Source organism: Bombus pyrosoma, linkage group LG15 (assembly GCF_014825855.1).
Source record: "Bombus pyrosoma isolate SC7728 linkage group LG15, ASM1482585v1, whole genome shotgun sequence".
Lineage (NCBI taxonomy): Eukaryota > Metazoa > Arthropoda > Insecta > Hymenoptera > Apidae > Bombus > Bombus pyrosoma.
Genome location: NC_057784.1, coordinates 7414402 through 7437108, shown reverse-complemented (window position 1 = coordinate 7437108; position 22707 = coordinate 7414402). Strand labels below are relative to the sequence as shown.

Sequence of the window (22707 nt, the reverse complement as noted above, 5' to 3'; positions counted from 1 at the left end):
AGAAATTGAATGCCCCCTAACAAAGTCATTTATTTACGAGTCGGAATTGTTAAATTCCTAGGAAATCTGTGTTCAAGAATAAATATGTTTTTAATGACGAGAATATCGTCTGATAATATCGTCATAAAATAATGATTAGAACGCGATTAAATAAACACGTTCTATTTAAATGAAGCAGATAGAAGTGTAGAAAAATGACGATAAAGAAAGCCGAAATAAAAGTACTGATAATGATGAGTTGACGCGAAGCATTCTTGCTCTACAAATTTCAGAGGTAGGGATTTTGTAATATTTTACGCCAATAGGAACGCTCGATTTTCCTATGTATGAGCGCGCGCAAATTTAACTTGATCAAATAGACAAATTGAATAAATTGATGAGTAGAAAAGATATAATAATATTTAAGATAATGTGCATTAACGATTATGAATAATATTATGTTCTTAATGGAAAATCGTCATGTGTTATACGAATATTTACATATCTATTATTAAATAAAATATGATGAAAACAATAAGGTAAAAATTACTAAAATAAACCAAATGTCATCAATTGTTTTGCATCGAATGTCATTACCTCCATTAATTGTCACAATATTACTCTCTATTCTTTTAGGGTCAGCACTAACCAAAGATTTAGAATTAATGTATAAAGTTGAACTAAATATGTAAAAATGAAACAAACTCAAATTCTGTCTTCTGTCTTCAGTTTCTGCAATTCTATCCAAATTCTTACAGAATATAAAATTCTATACCCCGCTTACGATTGTAGGATATCATATTTTATGTATATTTTATTTATAATTTGATAGAAGATTTCAGTTTTAACTCAAATCATTGCTCTATTGAATCGGCAAGTATATTAAATCGCATGTAGCATGCGACATAAAAATGGTAAGGGGATCAGGTGATTCCCAAAACGTAGGGCACAAAAGAACATCACGTGTCGTGTGTATTTGTGATAAAACATTTGTACAGGAGTGTTCGAATTATGCGCTAGAATAGACTTCGACTAAGAGACATCTAACGTGCAATCGAAAGACACGTAAAGTAGGTAATCAACTTCATCGCTCGTATTTTTATATCGCAAATCTAATTAAACGAGTCTTGTTATAAGTAGTCGCGCACGAACAGTGATCGAAATGACCGGGCAAGAGTACTGGGAATATTAGGCAGTTACTCGTCATATGAAAATGTTTTTGTCAACCGAATCAGCACGAATGTAAACATTAATGTATTGGGAAATATTGATTGACAGAGTCGTGTAATAACATAAGTATTTTTGATTAAATTATAAAATGAAGGGTATTTTGATCTTCGATCATTTAAACGACGTTCTTTTTACAAAATGTAATAAAAAATTCGCGAATCATATACAAAAATTAGCGAAAATTCAAGGACTAATTTTCGAAAACAAGGTAGGTATCTACCAAATTTTGCAAAATTTTATATAGTAATTTAAATATCTCTGCTTTGAAAGTCTTTGAGGTCAAGTATATGTTATACTGTTTCAATTCCACAAGTATTTTTCTGGAAAAATAAAACTATATAAATCCCAGATAAATTGTATAACACTAATATATATTATATTTACAAAGATTTTTATATTATATTATATTTACGAAGATACTACAAATTTATGTCTTGTACAGGATATAGACAATGAGGATACAAAATTAAATCCAAATGTCATAATTCAATTATTCGCACCTATGGTCACATCCCAACATGTAATGGCTTCTCAGTTTGGAAATTCTTACACTTCAATGAGATGTCATGATGGCACAAATATGGTATTTGATGAATTTATGGGATATACATTCATTTACATATCTACAGATGAAGTAGAATTAATGAAAAGAACATTAGGAGTGTGTGTGGCAATTGTGAGGCATGTTTGTGGACCAGATGTTGCAGTGTAAGTTTAAATATCATTTATAAAAAAAAATTAATTCAAAAAATGGGAGGGTAATTCTATATAATATTATAATTAATATTAATTATATTAATATATATAATAACTTAATTCCAGATTAAAGATAAACAGACAGAAAGTCTGTTTAGTTTCGTGTCTGTTAGATGCATGGGTACATTTAAGAAACTGTGAGCAAAGTATGCTTACAGAAGCAATAGAACAGCTATCAATAAACACAGACTTGGGTGTATCAATACTAAAAGTGTTGCACGATGCCTGTGACAAATTAAAGGCACAATCTGAATTTTCCAATGTACACATCTTGATACTAGTGGAACAAAAATTTCTTTCATTATACTCCAGTAAAAATGCCCATGATTTGTACGCTTCTGATATATTGCTGATGATGCTTATGTGTTGGGTAGTTAATCAGAGAAGGAAAGGGGATACCCAATCTGCAATAAGTGACAACAATGATGATTGTACTGATATTCTTTTACCTGAAAACAGTTCGTCTAAAGAGGAGCAAATAACTTTTGGATCAAAGCTTTCAAATCCTACTTCAGAAGATATTTCAGATTTGTTTAGTATGGTCTTTACTACTATAAAATGTTTACATAATTTCATTGCTATTATGTACTAATATGTTACTTCATTATAGGAGGATCGAGAGAATCTTCCATCAATGAAGGACTTTATTTGTCGTTGCTGGATGATGATTTATACAGTAATTTAATTCTACTTGGAACCGAACATGATTATACTACGAACGCAGTTCATATTTTTGAATTAGCAGATGGTATCAATCTTATCATGATAGTAGAAGTGGCCAATCTTGCCACATCATCAGGATTGTATGATAGTTTCCATTATATGAATATTATAAATGGTTTGCAACTTCAAAGAGATATTGACGAATTAAGACCCGCATTTGAAAACTTAGACTTAGCAATGAAAAAAGCTTTAGATGGAATTAAGAAAAATAGAGCTAACGTCAGTAATGATGTTGATATGTGTCAAAGAAGACTGCAAACAAAGTGGGAATTTGTCCGAAAAAAATATATGGATCTATTAAGATCTAGAGACCCGGAATCCATTCTTCAAATTGAATCAAATATTTCTGGTTTCATGGATAATTTAAAAGAATTATATCGATTAATGTGTTTCGACAAAAGCTTCTTAAAGCAGGGCGTTGATGTACTTACGACAGTAGGAAAACTCGTTCGTCAAAAGCTGAATGATTTTAGTGATTTCCTTAAAGTAAAAGCACTCAAGAACTTTACTCTTGGATCATATCCTTTCATAATTATATCTTCATATATTTGTATTATCTTTTTATTTTTCCTTATAAGTTAGATAAAAGAAAATATACATCCTTAATGCCATATAATCTACGAGAACTTCCCTAACCATCAACAAATATCTAGAAGAGTTTCCAGGCCTTGTGCATTTCATCTACATAGATAGGTCCACCCATAGACTGATTGCTCCAACGCTGGATTTCACAAACCCTGAAACTCTTACTCTTACAACAAAAAAGGTAATTTATTAGAAGTTCAAATAAAATTAACGTACATACAGTAGTTAAAAATTGTTTTTATAGATATGGAACATGGTTAAACAAAGTAGAATTCATTTGGAAGAAGGACATTTATCAGTTATGTGGAAGGATACAACATTTAATTATGCCTACTTCTTGTGGTTTGAAGACAGTTCTGTAAGTAAATAATTTTAAGGCAACAAAACATTGCTACCTTAAATATATTGTTATATAATATTTTTCAGGGATCGCCAGTGAAATGTAAAGTTTATTTGAATCATGTGTTGAAAAATTTTCCAGTACCCGGTATATTTTGTGGCGATTATTACAGGTTTGTACTAACGGTACTGAAGTATTCGTCTTGTGAATTCTTACTTGACTTATTTTCTAATTTCGTAGAAAACTAGCGGAGACGTGTTTCCCTAAACTGTCTCCCAATAAAATCAGAATTTATGAGCTTTATTGTGTTCATCTCGGTTTGGCAACATCGTCCTGTGTATTAGAACATTCAAGAAGACTTGCGGCTACGATATGGGAGGTTACAGGTGTTCCAAATAATCCGGCTGACATACTGTAATAATATTTCTTTAAAATATTTATATACAGATAGACGTTCTGCGCTTATGCGCGTTACATTACAGTTATTATTTAAAAAAAGAGAAATATTTATGGAATTTATAATTATTTACAAGTACTTAATATATGTATTAATTTGTTATTTATAAAAGATGATGATGCAAAATATTTGTATTTATTTTATACGTTAAATACTTAATGTAATGGCACAATTTAAAAAAATGTACAAAAAAACAACGTATGCTGTATACTTTTTTCTCAATTTCACAATTAATTTAAGAGTGTAGAGCATTGCAAGTATTTGAGATATATTGGATATATTATCAAAATAGAACGAAAAAATGGTAATGTGAATGAGAACATTTTTTTAATATAGAGCATCCAGAAAAACGCATATTAAAAACTATTCAGTACTTCAGTCTATGATGCCTCTCCACTTTATAATGCACAGATTCGATACTATGAACACGACACAATACCGTTTTATATATCTCTGTAAGATTAAGATTTTCTAGAAATAGACCAGTCTGCGTATAGTACAAACATGGTCAGTTCATATTATATTTATATTTTAAAATATATATTTACATTGCGTGTAGCATAAGCGCTCTAAAATCTTGGTTGATTTGTTTTTGTAGAAATTGTTCTACAAATAGAGCGCTATAAAGCTTTTGAGGTGAATTAAAAATAAGGAAACGGTTTTTATTCAATGATTATTAGTTGCATCCGATTTACGTACACTGTCTACTTTTTTCTTCGTAATCTGATTGTAAGACATTTGAAGGGAAGTATTTTGTACACTGTTTGCCTCAGATGATTCTGGGCCTGAAGTCCTTCTAGCTTTTTTCAGTCCTATGTAATCAGGCAGCAATTTACCCCTGCCTCTTCCAACACCACTTACGTTTGTTTCACCTCTACAGATCGATTCTTTCACGATTTCTGATTCTATATTAGAAAAACGTCTATTCTTACTTGATACATTTTCTGTGACATTAACTTTTATTTCTGAAACGGAATTTATAGGCGGTGGTTCTTGACTCGGACTGTTCATTATACTTGTGGTCGACCTCCTCGATTTGCCTTGATCAACATTCTGTTCAGTACATGTTGCTGAATTCTTCGGTTTATGAGCAGTCATTGTTTGACTCTGAAACAAAGTAATAGTAAATTTGCGAAAATATACAGAAAACAGTTTGGTTGTTACAATACACATACAGGTGCAGTAGAATGGTCCTTTATTGTCCGAGATTCTTGATAAGTATCATCTAAAGGTTCAATTCTGGATGGAGATGTTTTCCCTGATTTCTGTCTTGCATCCGTAAATTCATCCTTTTCAGACTCATAGGAATCAGTTACGTTATTTGAATTACCATTAACTTTTGTCTTTTTGATAAGCATGAATTCCTTAACTTGTCTTTCAAGCTCTGCTACTTCAAGATCAGACTTACATAAGTCTGGTATTAATTGACTCAAATGCTCTTCAGCTGCTTTTTGTATAGTAATAGCAGATTCAACAGCAGACGTCTTGGTTAAATCCAAACTAAAAATAAATAATTTCAAACGACGATGTGGAATATTTTCCTATGATGCAAAAAATCAAAATCATATTTTTACAAGATCATATTCAAACTTACTTTAAAGAGTCTATAAACTTAGTAAATACATCTGGCATATCAGATGATTTTTTGGTAGGAGTAGGTTTATAATCTGAACCTTCATGTGCAAATGAATTACTTCCTAAGTTACTTATTCGTAAAGGAACTGGTTCAAATGTCCTATAATAATCAGATCATTTATAAAAACAAAACTCTTAGAAAATAGCATTGTACAAAAATTATTGTAGTTACAATACATACCACTTTTTTTGTCTTAAAAAGACATGTTTAAATTTGTATGTTCCCTTTTCACTACTTGTTGAGGAACTTAATAAACACGTAACAAAAAATTCTTCTTTGCAACTATTTTCATTGGAAAAATATGACGAGAATTCTTTATGTAATAATTTGTCCCTAAATGTAGGTATCAATCCTACATCTCTTCTGAAGTGGAACCAACCTATCACTTGTTTACTCTTATCACGTAAGAAATCCCTTAACTTTTCCTTATTAATTTTGCCAATAGAGTTGTGTAAAGAATCTGATAATGGACAAGTTACAACAGCCTCAATATCTAAAAATGTCAAAATATTTTACTATAGGACAAAGAAAAATGTTTACGTCATTGAGATAAAACAGCTATTGAATATACTTACTACTGTATATTTTCACTGTTTCTACTTGATTGTATAAATCTGTGTCCGTTTTCCTAACAAATTCAAGTGTTTCTCCTAGCAAAAAGCCCATCTAGAATACGGAGAATTCAATGTTTTCAATTTCCTCGTTCATTAGCATAGATTATTTTGAGGTTAAGACGCTATATTTCATAATCTAAATGCGAATCATCATGTTAAATGATAAGGCATTATTGGCGACAAAGCAAAAAAACATTTTTTTACCTGGGACCCACTGCTGCGAACATTTTCATAAAACAATAATGATAGAGCGGGACCTGAAATTGTAATGAGAAAATCACTATCCGCCATGTTGACAATTAACTGTTATCCGTTTTGCAATTTTGCTTGCACTTTCTATCGTTATGTTTCCTCGTTATGTCGCATAACATGTGTATCTGTAATAATAATAATAATAATAATTCACGTTATTCGTTTATTGCGATAGCTGAGTTATTGAGATATTAGAAATCTAACAAGATTTGATAACAACGATATACCTTACGATCGTCAGTTTACGCGTCGGTATTAAAATAGTCTTACAATGTTTATATTTACTATGTGTCACTATCAACCCTGTACTGTAATATTTATATAATTATTGTTTATATGCATAAGTAGGAGTGGAATAATTTATAAGTATCTACAAACACGCTGGAGTAAAGCTTCACGTTACAAATCACGATCGAAACAGCGGATCATTCGATCACAATGAACTAAAGATTGAAACAGATGAATACTATATTTTAGGCCTCAAATGTTTCAATTATCTATACATTCATCTATTTTTATCTCATACTTTTGTTAAAAATGAAGTTTACACACGTATATATAACATCATACTTTAACATTTCTACGTTAAAAGTAAAATCTATGCATACAATTATGCATATGCGTCATGCTAATACAATTTGCATGTAACCGGAAATTGCAGGAAGCCTCAGACATAACAGGAAAACGAGAATATCAGTTTAAACTTCCAAACTTTGAAATAAAAATATCTTTCTCAGTGATTTTTACCTTTTCAACAAACTATTAATTTCCCTCGAATATACATATAATAAAATAATACGTAATATTTAACTTCCTCAATGAAATTAGGAAGTTAAAAGACACCATACTGAAAAACAAAATTATTAACAACTAATTAGATAGTGTAATTTTTTAATTGATTTCATTTCGTCTGAAAAATAAGCAAAAATAAATCATTTTTGTCGAATTTGATAACATTTAATCGCGAATGTAGGTGTATAAAAGATAATTGTCAGAAGTGGGATTCGAACCCACGCCCACAGAGTGGACTGCGACCTGAACGCAGCGCCTTAGACCGCTCGGCCATCCTGACATTTTTGATTAACTAAGTTTAAAATAAGATATTAAACAATGATAATAATTGTTAAAAATAATCCTCATTTAAAAATGAAAAATTTGCCGATTAAGAACAGTAAATTATTCGAAGTACTTTTCTTTTATCACGTTCGTGTTTTTATGTCACCAAACTTACTTTACAAACGATACTTTTTAAAGACGTGATAATTAATGGCGAGACAGGAAACTTTCATGAGATAAACGTTTACAACTCGAATCTATTTTGATTATATCTTATGTCTGAATATTTAAATATAAATTGCCCCAATGTTATGCCCTGGGTTTCTTATAAAACTTTATGAATGAACGATTGTCTCTATCGTCAAAAATCTTTGATCCTATCTTTCAGTCATTAAGTCGATTAAGTAAACAAGAAATATAAAATCAACTTTGATTATATACTATCACAACGGAGTTGATTATAAAACTATAAAAGAATGATATCTTTATGAATCGAAAAGCACGTGTAATTCATATTTGTAAAATTTTGTCTTGCATTACTAATCCCAAAATTCTTAATTCATCCCTTTTAATAGTTCAAATAATTAACGTTCTATCGTTCTATCGTGTATCTAAATATCTCTTATATCATATACATAAACCGAAAGAAATTCCCTTAGTAAATAATCACGATTTAAAGAGCAAAGGGGCATTCGCTGCCCGTCGAAGTATCGGCGCTCGCTCGCGCGTCCCGCCTCTCCCAAAATACACCCGGTTCGCACGCGAGTCGCTTGTATTTCTAGACGCAATGTAGATTTCGATGTAGGGCTCGTGGATCGCGTGATGTAAGTCTTTAGTGATCTCTAAAGAGGCGTCGAGATTGCCTCTCTGTTGACTCGGGCTCTCTCTCTCTCTGTTCTCTGTGCCTTTCTTCGACCCATTCTCTTCGAATTTTCAAAGAGGAGGAAACAATTTCTTCTTCTCTCGTCCCATTGTCATCGTGATCGTGATCGTCGTCGTCGTTGACTTAGTGACGCCGGATCATGACGGAGGAAAAGCCGGGTGACCTTAACTGGAGTCAAGAGCAGATCGATCAGAAGGTGAGTTGATTTTGTTCGTCCATCCTGGTTCGTGACCTTGAATTTCTTCCATCGTTGCGTAAGTGACCCAATACTGCGCGAAAAAGCTCGCTAATTGTACGAGTCAACCGGTAACTTGAACCACCATGGAAAATAAATCGAGGGAATGGGACTTGTTAACCTCTTGGAAGAAGCGAGATGAGTTAATTCCCTGTAGCCGGAATTTTGCTTCCTTCTGAGCAAACGATATGGATTACGGTCGTATCGTTCTGTAAATATAAAATATAAATAACTATCTTTTATTTCAATTTTTGCGGGAATGAATGTATGAATGAAATTATAAATTTCATTTGGACAAAGTTGTTTAATAAACAAAATTCGACGATAACGAGCATTTGTACGATGTTGAGAAAATTCGAGCAAATTTGTTTTAAGCGGTTAGGTAATAGCGATTGTTTCAAATTTGACGACATAAATATAAATGTGAATATCAAGTATAAATAAATGCATGTGAGATTATATACAGGTTCGCAATGGCGAAATGTTTAAGAAAACCTTCGTTTTCCGTAAAATAGGACGCGGTGACGATTCAATAATTGATCGCGATGCCGAGAATGCCCACGTTTGGAGGCTATCGATTACGAAACAATCGTGTTTTCGCGTCCCTTTTGGCGACCGCGATTATAATCCGTTATTATAATACGAACGGATTATAATATAACTATAATCCATTTGCAAACTAGAAATCAACAAAAACTTCCCTTTCGTCCTAATAAAGAAAATTATCTAACTACGAATTCTTCTCTAAAATTAAATAAAAATAAAAAATCTCGTCGGTAGACAAAATTTCCAACTAGGATTCCTCTGCTTAAGCAGAGCAGAAATCACAGCTTCCAACTGAATATCATTCGTCATAATGCATTTGGGATCTATAGTCATCATTCCTAATTCACCGCGTAGGTAGCCGGTGCAAATAACGATGCTATTATATTGGAGACGAGTTCATTGAAAACGATGGCGGCGAGGATGCAGGTCAGTAAGCCGAGATGAAAATTGGCGATGTATCACGCGTGCTCTGTATCGTACATTCTCTAAAAATCACATTCTTAATGATTGCACTAGCGGTGTCACATGTGGTGGCCACCAGGGCCTTCGAAATCGATCATCCGCAATTCTTATGACCTCGTGCCACCGTGTCGAAGAACTCCGTTATTTATTCTCTTCTTCTTACACCGTCACTGTCTGCCGTGTATCTATATGTAACGACGCGACATTTAGAAACGCTTATACCTACTCTATATCTTATACTCTATTTTCTTCCACCGGATTTTTCCATAACGACTTCATTTCTTTGCATTTGAAATGAACATAAAATATAACCATAGACGTATATTTGATTATCTGGTTGGATCTGAAATACTATGACTTATTTGTTTTAAGAAGATTTAGTGGAAAATTTTGTAGAAATATTCTACGAAAATCGTATCTCCGAATAAGAGTATTTTTATGGAATAATCGTGCGTAGCCCCTTACGAATGTCGATGTACCAACCCTCGGTAGTCAATTTTTCTCATCGACCTACGCAACAATTAATCTTCTTCTTAAGCACCTTACAACCCTAAGCATCGATCAGAATACATTTCCGATTCTTTCGGCGCTACCCGATTTGCTACTGTAACTATGTTCGAACAGGATTTCTAATTTCATTCGTAGACTTATAATCGATGCATTAATTTATCAGAAAGTAAGATTTATGAGGAAATTCATCGTAATTATTTTTCATTATGCAACAAAGTCTAATCCTTTTCATAGATAAACTGAAGAAAAATTCATCAGTTAGGTATTTGATCACAGAAATCTGTTCAGATCGAGATATCTATACGATAATTTCAAACTTTCCGAAGAAACTTCGCAATACGAATTCTACGAAAATGAAAAATTCCATCATCTTCGTTGGTAGAATCGAAGAAGTTTGCGTGCCGAGCCATTAATCGCAGAAACGCAAGGAAATCGCATTATCCTTGCAGCGATATAAAACTCGGTGAATAAAATTCAGGGCGAGAATCCGGCATAACGATGACTGTTATTGATCGCTCATCCCCCGTTGAAACGTTCGAATTTCGGATGGCGGTGCGCCTTGACCGTGGAAAACTTCCGCTCACGCGCAATGGAGTCCGCACGCGGCCGCCTTTCTTCGCGGACGAAAGAGCCTGGACTACGGCGTTGATACGTTATCTGAAGCGTTTTCCGATTCTATCCATGTGCCGCGGGACAAGGATCGGCCAACGATCAGTCCAACGTAGCTTGCGTCAGGAGGAACAGGTGTCCAACGAGTTTCATCTTGATCGAGAGATAAAACCGGATCAGTGGGTCAAGGCTGTTGATATGAAGACGAAAAACAGGTCGCTGTTCAGCAGGATGTGCAAGTGCTACGGCAGGAAGTCGGAGTCGCGCGCGCGAGTACACCAGACCGAGGACGAGTCGACCGCGGTACCGAAACCGTCCGACGAGGTAACCATTTCTCGTGTTCCGGGATCTGCAGATTTTGAATAACGTGAATTATGTTGTGCAAACGTACGCGGACTAAATATGTACGTATCTGGATTTTCTTCAGCTTTGGTATTTTATTAGTAACTAGGATAGCAATGGAAACATCGAGACTCCTAACGTAACGTTGGCCTTTGATCGATACATCTGCTGGATATTAGGGGTTGAAGTAGAAAGTTAAATTAGCAAGACGGAAAATGAAAATGCAAGTGCGCTTATTTCGTTTCGCCTTTTGTTTTTTTATTGGAGACGAATTGGGGAAATTCGAAATTCAATATCGTGCGTTTCGAGGATATAAGGGCTGTTTAAATCAGAAATTGCAATATTAAGTGCGCGAGCTAATTGCGTGTCTTTGTTCCATTTATGTTCGATTATTAATTATTTACACAAGTAGAGAGGGTGCCGCGCAGCTCAGTGTGCAAACTTTGCCAGTGTGTTCAACAAGTAGAAACAAGACAAAAATGTCGTGTGACGAAAAGTGCATAAATGTTTGATTAAAACGTTGTAACAAAAGTACGAAAGCTAGATATGCTTATACGTATTTACGTTTTGAAACGCCATCCGCCTTTGTCAATGCAAAGTTGATATCGCTGTGCCGTCGAATTTATCGCAAACCGAATTTCATGGCGATTTCGTCGCGTTTATTTTTCGTGCGATCTCGTCTTGTTGAATGATAAGAACAAAAATGAAACGAAAGACCGTAGCGTACGTTTGCCATCGTATAGTAGAATCGTGCACGAAAACAATAAACGTATGCACGACGTACGCATCAATATGTCTCATGAATCCTGTCTTATATTAAACTAAACTACGAAAAATAATATTGACGTACACATGGTATTTCATATTTTTCTCATAACTTATTAATGCCGCATTTATGGACTCTTCGCTACATGACATTTTAATTCTACTTTTACCTAACCAGGACACACTGGCATAGTTCATACGCTAAAGTGCAGGACATCCTGTCCATCTAATTTTCTATAATGTTTTGGTAGTTTGAGAAAGAGTTACGTAGACCAAATACAATTATATTGCGATGATGTAGCGCGGTTCTTGTTTAGAATTAATTTACGATGCACTGTATCGAGTATCGCGTCGTGCCAAAACTTCGCGTCGTAATAGGGGAAGAAGTAGTGCGGTGAACCTTGAAACTCTTTATTTAAACAAAATCACATTGGCAGCGGAATTGTAGTGCAATAGTTCTACATTGTCGTTACGTAGTTCAAATCTGATTTATTCTCGTCACAGATAGAGATTTAAGAAGTTCCATGTCAAGTACTGTATTGATATCGACAGTTCATCTATAGACGACGATCTCTCTTTTATTTCAAACGTAAAAGTGACGATGATTAACAATCGCTGATTAAATCGAAATCCTTGCAATTGAAAAGGTGTTGAACTTTACTTTAACTAGAGATTCAATCTGATTAATTCAATCTATATATGTAATATATTATCGTGACTTTCTTAATCTACGTTAATATCGTCAAGAAAATTGATCTCATTTAGAAATTCCTACATCTTTGATTCGATATCTTCTCTCAAGTAAAATGTCTTCAGCTGCGAAGTAGAAGGAAACAGCTTCAGCGTATTATTAACGCTAATAAACGATATTTTTCAAATCTCAGCGTATCTATCAACATGTTTGTCCTGAATTTTACAGACCGCGCGATATTAATTAAACTTTGTCCAGAAAAGATAAAAGTCTATAATCGGGACAATCTGAATAAAGTTCGATTAAAAATAACGCAATTATCGTAATATTCTTATCGCGTCTCGAATAACAAAACGGAAAATTTAGAATTTGACGCCATTATCGTGTGATTATCATCTTTAGAATTCCTCGCTTTCGAATAAAATTGATCTTATGATATCGCGTCGTTAGGCAAAAACTGGCAAAGCTTCTACTTCGTTAAAACATAAAATTGTGACTTTAGACTAGACATTGGTATTCGTGTAGTTATTCTCGATCTCGACGAACTTCAGTTTCTTTCGAAAGTGTCGTTTTATTAAAAATGTCCAATTATAATCATTGATAAATCGATCGAATTTCTTTTGATACGTTATGGAGCACGGATACGTTCCGGGGGAGAATTTGGTAAACCACAAGACCTTGATTCGAGAAATATTTTTGGGGCGAAAAGTCGATGAGAAAAGATTGATATTACTGTGGGTTTTCAGCCAGTAACCGTGGTCGTTCGCAGACCATGTTGCAAGCAGCACAACGAAGAGGAAATGTGCGTGCCAGCGATCTCTAAAAAGGCAATTAAGTAATTTCAATCCTTCTTTGCAACCAATTTCCAAGTTTCCACGTGTTTTTATACTTGCGATTCTATTTTAATTGCTTTGTTGAAATCGAACAAACAAACAAACAAACAAACAAAAATAGAAAAGAGATAGAGACGACGAAAGGTATTAGCGGAGAAATTTTATTTTCCTTTGATTAACGATAGATCAATTTTTCCAGAGACGTTAAATCTGATAGATCAAAGACACTGATTTTGAGGACTTTCATTACTCTGATCTTTTCATCTGTATCTTCTCGATATTACGATCTGAACTTTCTCGCAACTTCATGGTGCTATGATTACGGCGCTTCGTATCTATCTTTCCATATAAAAAATTTTTATTGATTTTCGTGTCGTCAATTTTGCTCAAGATGATTTTCACGAAAGTTTCTTAGTTATTCTCTTCCACTGCAAAGGAAAATGGCCTGCACTCGTACAACATGCGTTTTGCAAGACTCAACGCTCAAATCTGTGAGTCGCTATGGAAAGCTTCATATTTTGTAAAATAGCTAGAGTTAATTTCATCCGAACGTACTACCTTTCAAACATAAGCTACCTTTCTTTCAGATTTGACAGATTTATCGATTTAATTTTATAAATTCGATTTTAATTTCCTCCGCGTGCCCTCTTCTAACGGAATGCACAGTTTCGTTTACAAACTAATCCTTCTTAAATCTTCAAGACTGTTTTGACATTATTTAAAAACACACTTGTCTATTATCAGACAAGGTATATAATTCATACGATAGGGAACACACTGTCAACGACTATGGCAGGATATGCAAATGACTCGGTACGTGACACTGGAAAATGGAGGATCGAATGTTACATAAGCATCGAAATGGTAATGTGGTGGTACGGTCTAGCAAATTATCGGAGGTTTCATAGAAAAAGAAGGAGACTCGAAGGAGGAGGAAAGAAAACGACAGAAATAGAAAAAGAAACGAGAATTTTACTGCAACAGCGAGTTCGTTATCGCAAAAATAAGACCTTCCTGTTCGACGCTAATAATTAGCATTAGGGAGATAAGAGTAATTCTATCGTGTCTCGTAAGCAGATTAGAAATTCAATGGTATCAATTATTCTAAACAAGTACGGCTCATTTTTATGCAACGGAAGATTCTACTTAATTTATTCGTTCGTTGCGAATTTAATAGTAAAGTGGTGAAGCATATGACGCATGCGATATCTTATTTTTCTGAAAATAATCTTCTGCAAGTAGTTCGTTGTTTGTTATTTAGAATTAGAATAATAAACCTATGGAACGAGACGAAAACAAATTATTTAACCTACTGTTTGTTCTGAATACATATAAATCATTTTCCAATACTAGCACAAAGCATATCGTTCTTTTATCTTTTAGGAACGCTATTAATTTTTAAATTTAACTCGGACTAAATTAAAACTAAACTAGTTTTTTAAACATAAAATATCTTTTTAATTCCATTTTTATCATTTCGAAGAAACGTCGTTAACAGTGAGCGTAGTTCTTCAAACAGCTAAATTTCAAGGATTAATTGCTCAAACGAAGGTCGAATTGATCTACTCCATTCACATTTTCTAGATCACGGAACACGTGAATGCCTAATGTTAGTCTTACGATTCAGTAAAAGATGCTAATCTTTCCTTTAATTTACGATCCCAGTTTCATTACTTTCGTATTTCCATTTTCACGTTCTTTCATACGCGACAATAAAATATCGCGATAATTGCTAGTTGGAAAGAGCGACTTCTACAAAAATATTTTACAAAAAGAGAACATGTTTATTGCGATACATCGGTATTAAGGAAATGACGGTAATTACTTAGAAGTTTGATCTCCTCGCCGATTTCCTTAAAAACTCCTCCTTTCCGATTCTTAAAATACGTTGTCAATGTCATCGCTTTGAATAACTTTTCCCTGTACAAAAAATATTTTCCTATACAACTTCCTCCCAGATAGTTACTGACAATTTCCTAGATAAATAATCATGCTCAGTAGTACGCGATGATACGACAAACTGAATATTTAAATTATGATCGATGATAGTCCATTTGTTATAAATAGACGAAAACATTATCACGAACAAGTCTGGTATTCCATGCGTACTACTGGGAAAGTTTCCTCGTAAAAAATAAATTCATCGCTGCTTGATCTAATAGCCTAATCTATGAAACCTTGTATCGCGAATCATTTACGATTCTCTTTCTTAAAATTTAATCGTAAGGTTGAAAAATTATCCTCTTGCGAGAGGGAATTGCTCGATTATGCGGAATTTCTCATTAGCTACGTGTTTTTATATTTTTTTATTGTACATTCGTGGTTTTAAAAATTCCACACTATCGGAAAGTCGTCAGATATCCGACGGAGTAACTTTACAACCATCATTCATCGTTATATACTTATTTTATTGGTGCCATAATTCCACATAGAGATACCGCACAATATAGATCAAAGTAGATTTAAAGAGAAGCGCTGTTAATCTTAGTGACTTGTTTTGAAACTTATAGCAGTCGTAAATTAACTTTCTTGCCTGTAGGTATATTTCTTACAAAGCAAAAAGATGATTATGTGAATGATCAAAGTATCACGGTTGCGTTTCCTTTTGACACCGTAGTTTCGTAAATAGTGTTAAAGATATCCACGTATCGAGGGTTCAACGCTCTTTTGGTATTTAAGAATTTCACCAAGAGAAATGACGAATGGATTTCACGTCCAACTTTCGATTAAGCGTTCACTTCCAAACGCAATTTTCACTGCCGCGTTTTATGTATTTTTAAAGACTCATACGTATTTAATAGCAAACTTTGATCGACCAAAACATTGTTGTTCTATTTAAATCTTTAGTCCACTTACCGATTGGTTATATATAATATCTTCTCTTATCATTTTAAACAATTTTTCCTTACACGTATATAGGGTGTTCGGTTTTAGTTTTCCAGTTATAAGCAAAAGTATGTTTGCTTTCATATGTGTACTGCTATTCTATTGTACAGTCGAGAAGTGTGTCTTACGCTAACCAAATATGCTTGTAACAAGTACATTTGAACGAATTTTTTTCCATTATCAACGTCACTGAATTTAAATCACTTGTTTATACCACTATCCTATCGGTAGCCGAAACCTATCCACTCTTTTTCATTTGGAATTCCGTGAGCGAAATATTCGTTATTTTTTCCATTCCTTACGCGTCACTATGACATACTTTTCTGTATAGCTCGGATATTAAAGCCGACTAGACTACGCCTGACAACCGAACATACTTTTGCGTGTAACTCGAAAATTAGAATCAACCACCCTATATATGTATAAGAAAAAGTTGTTCGCAATAATGTCCTTGACAAGATATTTCAAGGGCATCGAAATCGACGAGATGGCAACTATCCGGCAACTCGACCACACCTCTTAATTGCATTGAATTTTAATAAGTCATCCAACAGCCTCTACGCAATTTTTAATACAATTTAATCGGAATATCGTTGGGAATAGCATTCAATTGGCTGCTGCGTATGTCTGGTCGAAAAATCTAGTAATTCTAAATATTTGTGTACGCGCGAGGGAACGTCGCGAAAGACAAAGCAACGATGTTTAACCAGCATGGAACAGGATTGACGCGCTGTTGCATAATGACGACACAAAACGATACTCATGTGCAACGCGATACTCGATCCATGTAATACGTCGGCCAGGTTTACGTTTTAGTCGCAACGTTTCCTCCCAATTCGTACTACGAACTGCAGTGCATAGCATCTTGCTTCGATCTTCTCCTTCTTCTACTCGATTTCACGAAACTGATAAAACTGATAAAAAAAATAAAAGCAAGGAAAACCAATTAAAAAAAAAAAAAATTAGGAAACCATTCCGAAACCTAAATTTGGCTTCGAAAAAAATGAATTGCGATGAAAAGGATAGAGGAATTGTTCCGAGCTGACGAAGTTCGATAATCGGAGATTTGGACCGACGAATAATAAATTATGTTAATCTACAGTTAGTCCGATGTTTGTCTATTGTGGCCGATGGTTTCCAGTTTATTGGACTTTGATTGACCACAATAACGTTCCATTGGTAAATGTGTTCGATTGCGTAATTCCTAAACAGATTGGTTGTTATCTCTTTCTCTGCTGCTTGAAGAATGCCGCATTGGAAATTACGGAATGTAAATAATATCTGTTTTACGATTGTTATTGTGTCGGCAGGTTTGTCCTACCGTTTGGTTTTTAAAAGTACGCGCGATTATAAATAAATGTTATTAAACTCTATTTACGTATATTTAGATCGAGGTACCCGGAATTTACATAGACATGGACAGTAGACACTTGTTTATCTCAGTACCAGTTTAGTTCATATATTGGAAAGAATCAATTGATCCCATTATACGATGCGCCATCTCAACGTCTGCTAGACGAGTGAGTCATCGCTGATGATTCATTTTTCAAAACTAAACTAAAATCATACAGATAGACCGTAGACGTTTACGCAATTTCACGTTTTTATCGACGTAATCGAACAGCGCTCGTAGAAAACACTGTAAGTGCCAGAATTGAAAAATTTCGATGTTTCATTGAAAAATGGTCTGCATACCGATAAGAATGTTGTGATATAGAATTTAAGTGCCATTTTCCTTTCCGAATATTATTAACAATGCTAAAAGGTGATGTCACGATGTTGCCCCTATAGAAAACAAAATACAAATACGAACAAACATTGATTGTTTTCTGGCTTTTGTCTATGCCATGTATCTGAATGAATGGAACATCGAGCTTTCTTTACAACTAACAGGTGGCACGTGCAGGGTTTTCTACGGATATACATTTGTTTTTCATGGATTTGCACTATACCAATACATACAGTACCAATTCTTGGTAATTACGGTGGTGTTTTCTACGAGCACTATTCAATTGACGAAATACACCTGTTGAACATTATACTGGGTGGCCTAATTTGGACGTTTTATATATTCTTCCTATAAACATCCTACAAATATATAAATATCCACGGTCGATTTGTAACGATCATCCCTGTATCCATAACTTTAATTTCAATAATTAGTAAATATTAATACAATTTATTATTAAAAGGCATTATGACGAATACTTTCACAAATTAACTAAATCACAAATGTGCAAATTATATCGCCATGGTCGAGCTACATTTAAACGTTGCAATCTTCTACTTAAATCTTCGATCGGCATTGTTACGGATCGGTTCCATCTAGAAAGCGTCATACGACACTGAATAATGTTTATTCTTACTATGATTCCGAGATGCAACTTAAGCAGGGGCAGCTTGACTCTCGTTAACCTTCTGCAGGCGATAGACGGTACGGATATACGCGATACTGTGCAGCAATCTTAACGATAATTTGAAAATTATTATACAAAGAATATTATTATGAAAGGAATAGAACGAGCAAAGGCGGGAACACGCAAAATGTGTGATTTAGATAATATTAGGAATTAGAAGAGGAATTGTTGATAAAGGCGTAATCATTGTTACGATAAAATTTAAAAGGCCAGGTTAAAAATAAAAATCGTTATTGGTATCGTCGTCGCTTCGTGGCGTAAACAACGTTTCATTAAAATTAATCCTCGCGTTTTTGTTACGGCTTATTAGGGATTAATTCAGTGATTTTAGAGACGTGGGCAGGAAATTTGTATCAAAGTTATTTACGTTGGACTACTCTGTAGCACTTTATACCATATCGGCATATCATTATAAAAGAAAGCTGCGCTATAACGTTATTATATAATGCAGCGAAGTTCTTTCCGCCGCATTTGCGCATACAGATCGTTAATCTAATGATTAATGATCCTGAAGTTTAAAAAATAACTTAGTAATTCACCATAAAATTACAAAATAAATTCTCCTTTAATAACGCTAAAAGTCTCGCGTGTAATAAAGATTCTGCCAATTTATTCGCATTCGATGATACATCGGACGGACACGCATTGAATCTAATTAAATTCATTGAACTCGTCAGCTGCACGTCGAACGTCGCATACTTAAGAAACACGCATGCGTCGAGTGTCGCTTATTGAATGAATACATTGGATCGCGAACGTTTCAATTGTACGTCAAACGAATCGTTAGAAATATGAGCTACGGACGACGGTCTGTTCGAACGTCATCTGGATCAGAGACGTGGAACTGGAAATTTTTAATTATTACATCTAATTCATTCTAAGTCATAGGAGAAGAATTCCTCCACAATTATATACAGATCGTAAACTGCGAACGTACATGCATTTATGGCAAATTGTAATGGTGCAAGATCGTACAGGATCAGAATGCGCATAGTATACAGAGATAAATAAAATAAAATGTATTCATATTACGGAATTATATAAGAAATGGAACTTCGAATAATTGCCTATTGCAGAGGAATAAGTCTCATATGCTAAAAAAATTCGAGATTTCTTGGAACTTTGAGTACCAAGGATCCATTTATGTTTTAAATATTTCTCGAGATTTCCAAGAATTTCAAGTATTAAAATATGTTTGAAGAGATTTGAGACGCTATTAGACAAAGTTATAGTGTGAAACAATGGGGTCTTTGTCCGAAGATGGCAATCAATGCTTAAGCGTATTTACGTTCCGCTTGCGAATAGATTGACAAGCGTTCGCATTATCAGCGATAATATAAGGATATAAATATAAGAACAAAGATGATGCTTTTTGCGATCTTGCGGTAAATTTCCATCGAAGGATGTATTTTAAAACGATGAAAGAAAAACGAAGAAAATTAGAAAATCGAAGGATTGAGAAAAATGGAAGAAATTAAAAATGTACAAGTCACGTTAAATATTAATAAAGATACATCGAATGTTCCTGGAAAGATGAACAAATTTATCGTAGTGCAATTCCTCGCTTGCTCGATCGTTTACTAGAAAATCTCCGACTAATTATTTGCATCTAAAATTAGGGGGAACTCGACAAATATTCTCACGTATAATTGTTTTGTCGACTCGAACTGATTTACGATAAGTGACGAAATATACATATATGTGATTTATCCAATGTCTAATCATTTGCGATTAAGATAACAATCTGTTTAACGATGAAATATTTTTCTATCGTCTTGTTTTTCTCTCTCGCATAAAATGTTTAATTTACGTAAGACGTAATTGAAGCGATTGAATATTGAACTCGGCTGGTGTAACTAGCAATTACGTAATTTTATTTAACACCGTTCGATTATTTCTTGTTCCAATCTTCGGGTCTTATCTTAATTAATTTTATTAGCCAAAATACCGATGTCTCTTATCGATTCGGCGATTATTGCTAGTAGGAAAATTGTACGCGATTCTGAAGAATATTTATCATACGTTTACGTACGTTATTTCAAGAAGATAAAACGAAAGTATATGTCACATTTTTGTTGGAATATTCGTTCCTTTTTTTTTTTTTTTTTTTTTTTGTTTTAAGAAAAAGGTAAATAGTTCTTTTCCAATTCTTTTGCTCTTTAACATAGTAAGAAATAAATATTCATGAATATTTTGTAAGTTTACACATAATGGACGTTCGTTAGCAAAATTCGTTTCTTTCTATATTTTTTTTCCTTTTCCTTTTTTTATTTCTTTGCCAGATAGTTTTATTATTTACGAGGAAATAAAGAGGCTTTAGGGTCGAGGATGTATTTAAAACAAAATTTACTAAGATGTGTACTATTTACGTGTATTCTTATATAACGCTTCCTACATTTTCTCTGTCTCGGAGATCATTCGATGACAAATACAAGGAGAATTAAAGGGGCCTGTTTTTTAGACATCGCCAAAACAACACGTGACTTCATAACTCTTCAATTTTCATGATTTTATCTCCGATTAATTTATTTTACAAATTTCACGAGTTTCAAGTTTCGTTAAAATTACATAACGACACGCATTAATTTCTTATATAAAAATATTTCTATCGGATAATAATGGTGAACAGTGATACGAACGATTGAGATTAATATAATATATTATTCGTATATGATTCGATACACATACTAGATAAATTTGAAAAGTTCCGAAATTTCAAATAAATTTGTCCCTTTAATTCATCAGTTAATCTGTCAGTAATCAAGTTTAACACATACGAATCAAAATGCATCCAAAGAGGTGGAAGCCTTCGTTTCATGGGTCAGACGTGTTTTAAAAGAGAAAATGCTCACATAGTTCCAAGGAGATGATTACGTGAGCCTGAACACGTACGTATGAAGTTCGAGTCAGGGCCACCGGTAAAATTCGTGCAAATCCTCGACTTGACCTCGCCCCATTCATTTTTCTATTCATTTCCGATATATACATACGATCGTTTAAAAATAAAACAAGCTACCGCAACTGGTTTTTACGCGACTAGACGCCTCTTACTCGACTTTCTTTATTTTATTAGAATCGTCAAAATATTGATCGAGTTTATCCTTCATCGGAATATAAAAATTTGCTCAACGATGGGCACGCTATTTCACACGTATTCTTCTTGAAAACGATTAAATTATTCTCTGAATTTTGATTTCGTGACCACTGAATCGCTAGCATTGCTTGAGATACATACCTCGGAAATCGATATATCCTTATTAATTCACGTTATGTTCTTCGTACGGTGACGAACGATTCCTCGTCGATTATTATTATTATTATTGACAGTCAAGAACCATGAAATTCCTAAGCAATGTATCGATCGATAAGAGGACGTTACCGTAGATCCACGAGGTGTTTCTTTAGGCGTGACTATCGCCGCTTCCTCTTTCGCATCGACGATTTCAGCGCTTATCACGTGTGGCACGCTGGTTTCAAGATTAATTTTCGTGGAACACCTTGTAGAACGTGAATGAATTGCCGCATCGCGGCATTTTTCTGTCGGTGTATTCGTAGCGATTGTAATTATTAAAAAACTCGATGAGAACGCGGAGAAACCTTACAATTTCAAGAACTTCGTCCGCGTAAAACATCAGACAAATGTACGAGAATTCGAGAATATTCATAGGTAGGAAAATTGGAATCTCGAACGGTCTTTGGATAAGAAAAGGATCTTGTAGAGAACTAGCTCAGCGAGTAGTTGAATGCTCGCGTATGCAAAGAGAAAACGAAGATGCGTGAGAGCACACACGTTTTAGTTGACCGATCACATTCTTCCGTCGATGACGAAACCTCCGTTCATACAATGCACGAATTCTCTGCGGTTTAATTATCGGGAAACTGGTATTCCCGTGTTGGCTG

General features: G+C 34.2%; 4 protein-coding genes and 1 non-coding gene across 8 annotated transcripts in view; 2 read left to right on the top strand and 3 right to left on the bottom strand.

Annotated features, from left to right (window-relative positions):
• Positions 1 to 1024: 1024 nt before the first annotated feature.
• On the top strand, positions 1025 to 4032 carry LOC122575616 (Hermansky-Pudlak syndrome 1 protein homolog). Of its 2 annotated transcripts, none has more exons than XM_043744787.1 (8): positions 1025 to 1417; positions 1652 to 1917; positions 2032 to 2501; positions 2576 to 3206; positions 3316 to 3454; positions 3518 to 3631; positions 3700 to 3785; positions 3854 to 4032. In XM_043744787.1, exons 1-8 carry the CDS (start codon positions 1298 to 1300, stop codon positions 4029 to 4031), a joined length of 2004 nt encoding a protein of 667 aa, XP_043600722.1. In that variant the 5' UTR covers positions 1025 to 1297; the 3' UTR covers position 4032. The 2 variants fall into 2 exon arrangements, with proteins under 2 accessions (XP_043600722.1, XP_043600721.1); XM_043744786.1 differs by having other exon boundaries at positions 1026 to 1417; positions 3310 to 3454.
• Positions 4033 to 4721: 689 nt separating this feature from the next.
• On the bottom strand, positions 4722 to 7210 carry LOC122575618 (BRISC complex subunit FAM175B-like). Its single transcript, XM_043744793.1, has 7 exons — positions 6800 to 7210; positions 6525 to 6697; positions 6282 to 6372; positions 5887 to 6199; positions 5665 to 5805; positions 5246 to 5570; positions 4722 to 5177 (listed from the first exon to the last, which is right to left on the bottom strand). The coding sequence occupies exons 2-7, from the start codon at positions 6609 to 6611 to the stop codon at positions 4737 to 4739; spliced, it is 1398 nt and encodes a 465-aa protein (XP_043600728.1). The 5' UTR covers positions 6612 to 6697; positions 6800 to 7210; the 3' UTR covers positions 4722 to 4736.
• Positions 7211 to 7561: 351 nt separating this feature from the next.
• Trnal-cag lies at positions 7562 to 7644 on the bottom strand. Its single transcript has one exon. It is a non-coding gene; the product is annotated as a tRNA-Leu (tRNA).
• Positions 7645 to 8447: 803 nt separating this feature from the next.
• LOC122575617 (hexokinase type 2) overlaps positions 8448 to 22707 on the top strand; it is a 34573-nt gene continuing 20313 nt past the window's right edge. The window contains exon 1 of one of the 2 annotated variants that reach the window (XM_043744790.1): positions 8448 to 8707. In XM_043744790.1, coding sequence (XP_043600725.1) covers positions 8651 to 8707 — 57 coding nt within the window. In that variant the 5' untranslated portion in view covers positions 8448 to 8650. Of the gene's footprint in view, positions 8708 to 11019; positions 11198 to 22707 lie in introns of those variants that run through there. The other variant, XM_043744788.1, reaches the window with a different exon arrangement.
• LOC122575620 overlaps positions 8716 to 22707 on the bottom strand; it is a 29943-nt gene continuing 15951 nt past the window's right edge. For both annotated transcript variants that reach the window (XR_006319484.1, XR_006319485.1), the window contains one exon: positions 8716 to 8955. The gene's annotated coding sequence lies outside the window, so the exon portion shown is untranslated. The remainder of the gene's footprint in view (positions 8956 to 22707) is intronic.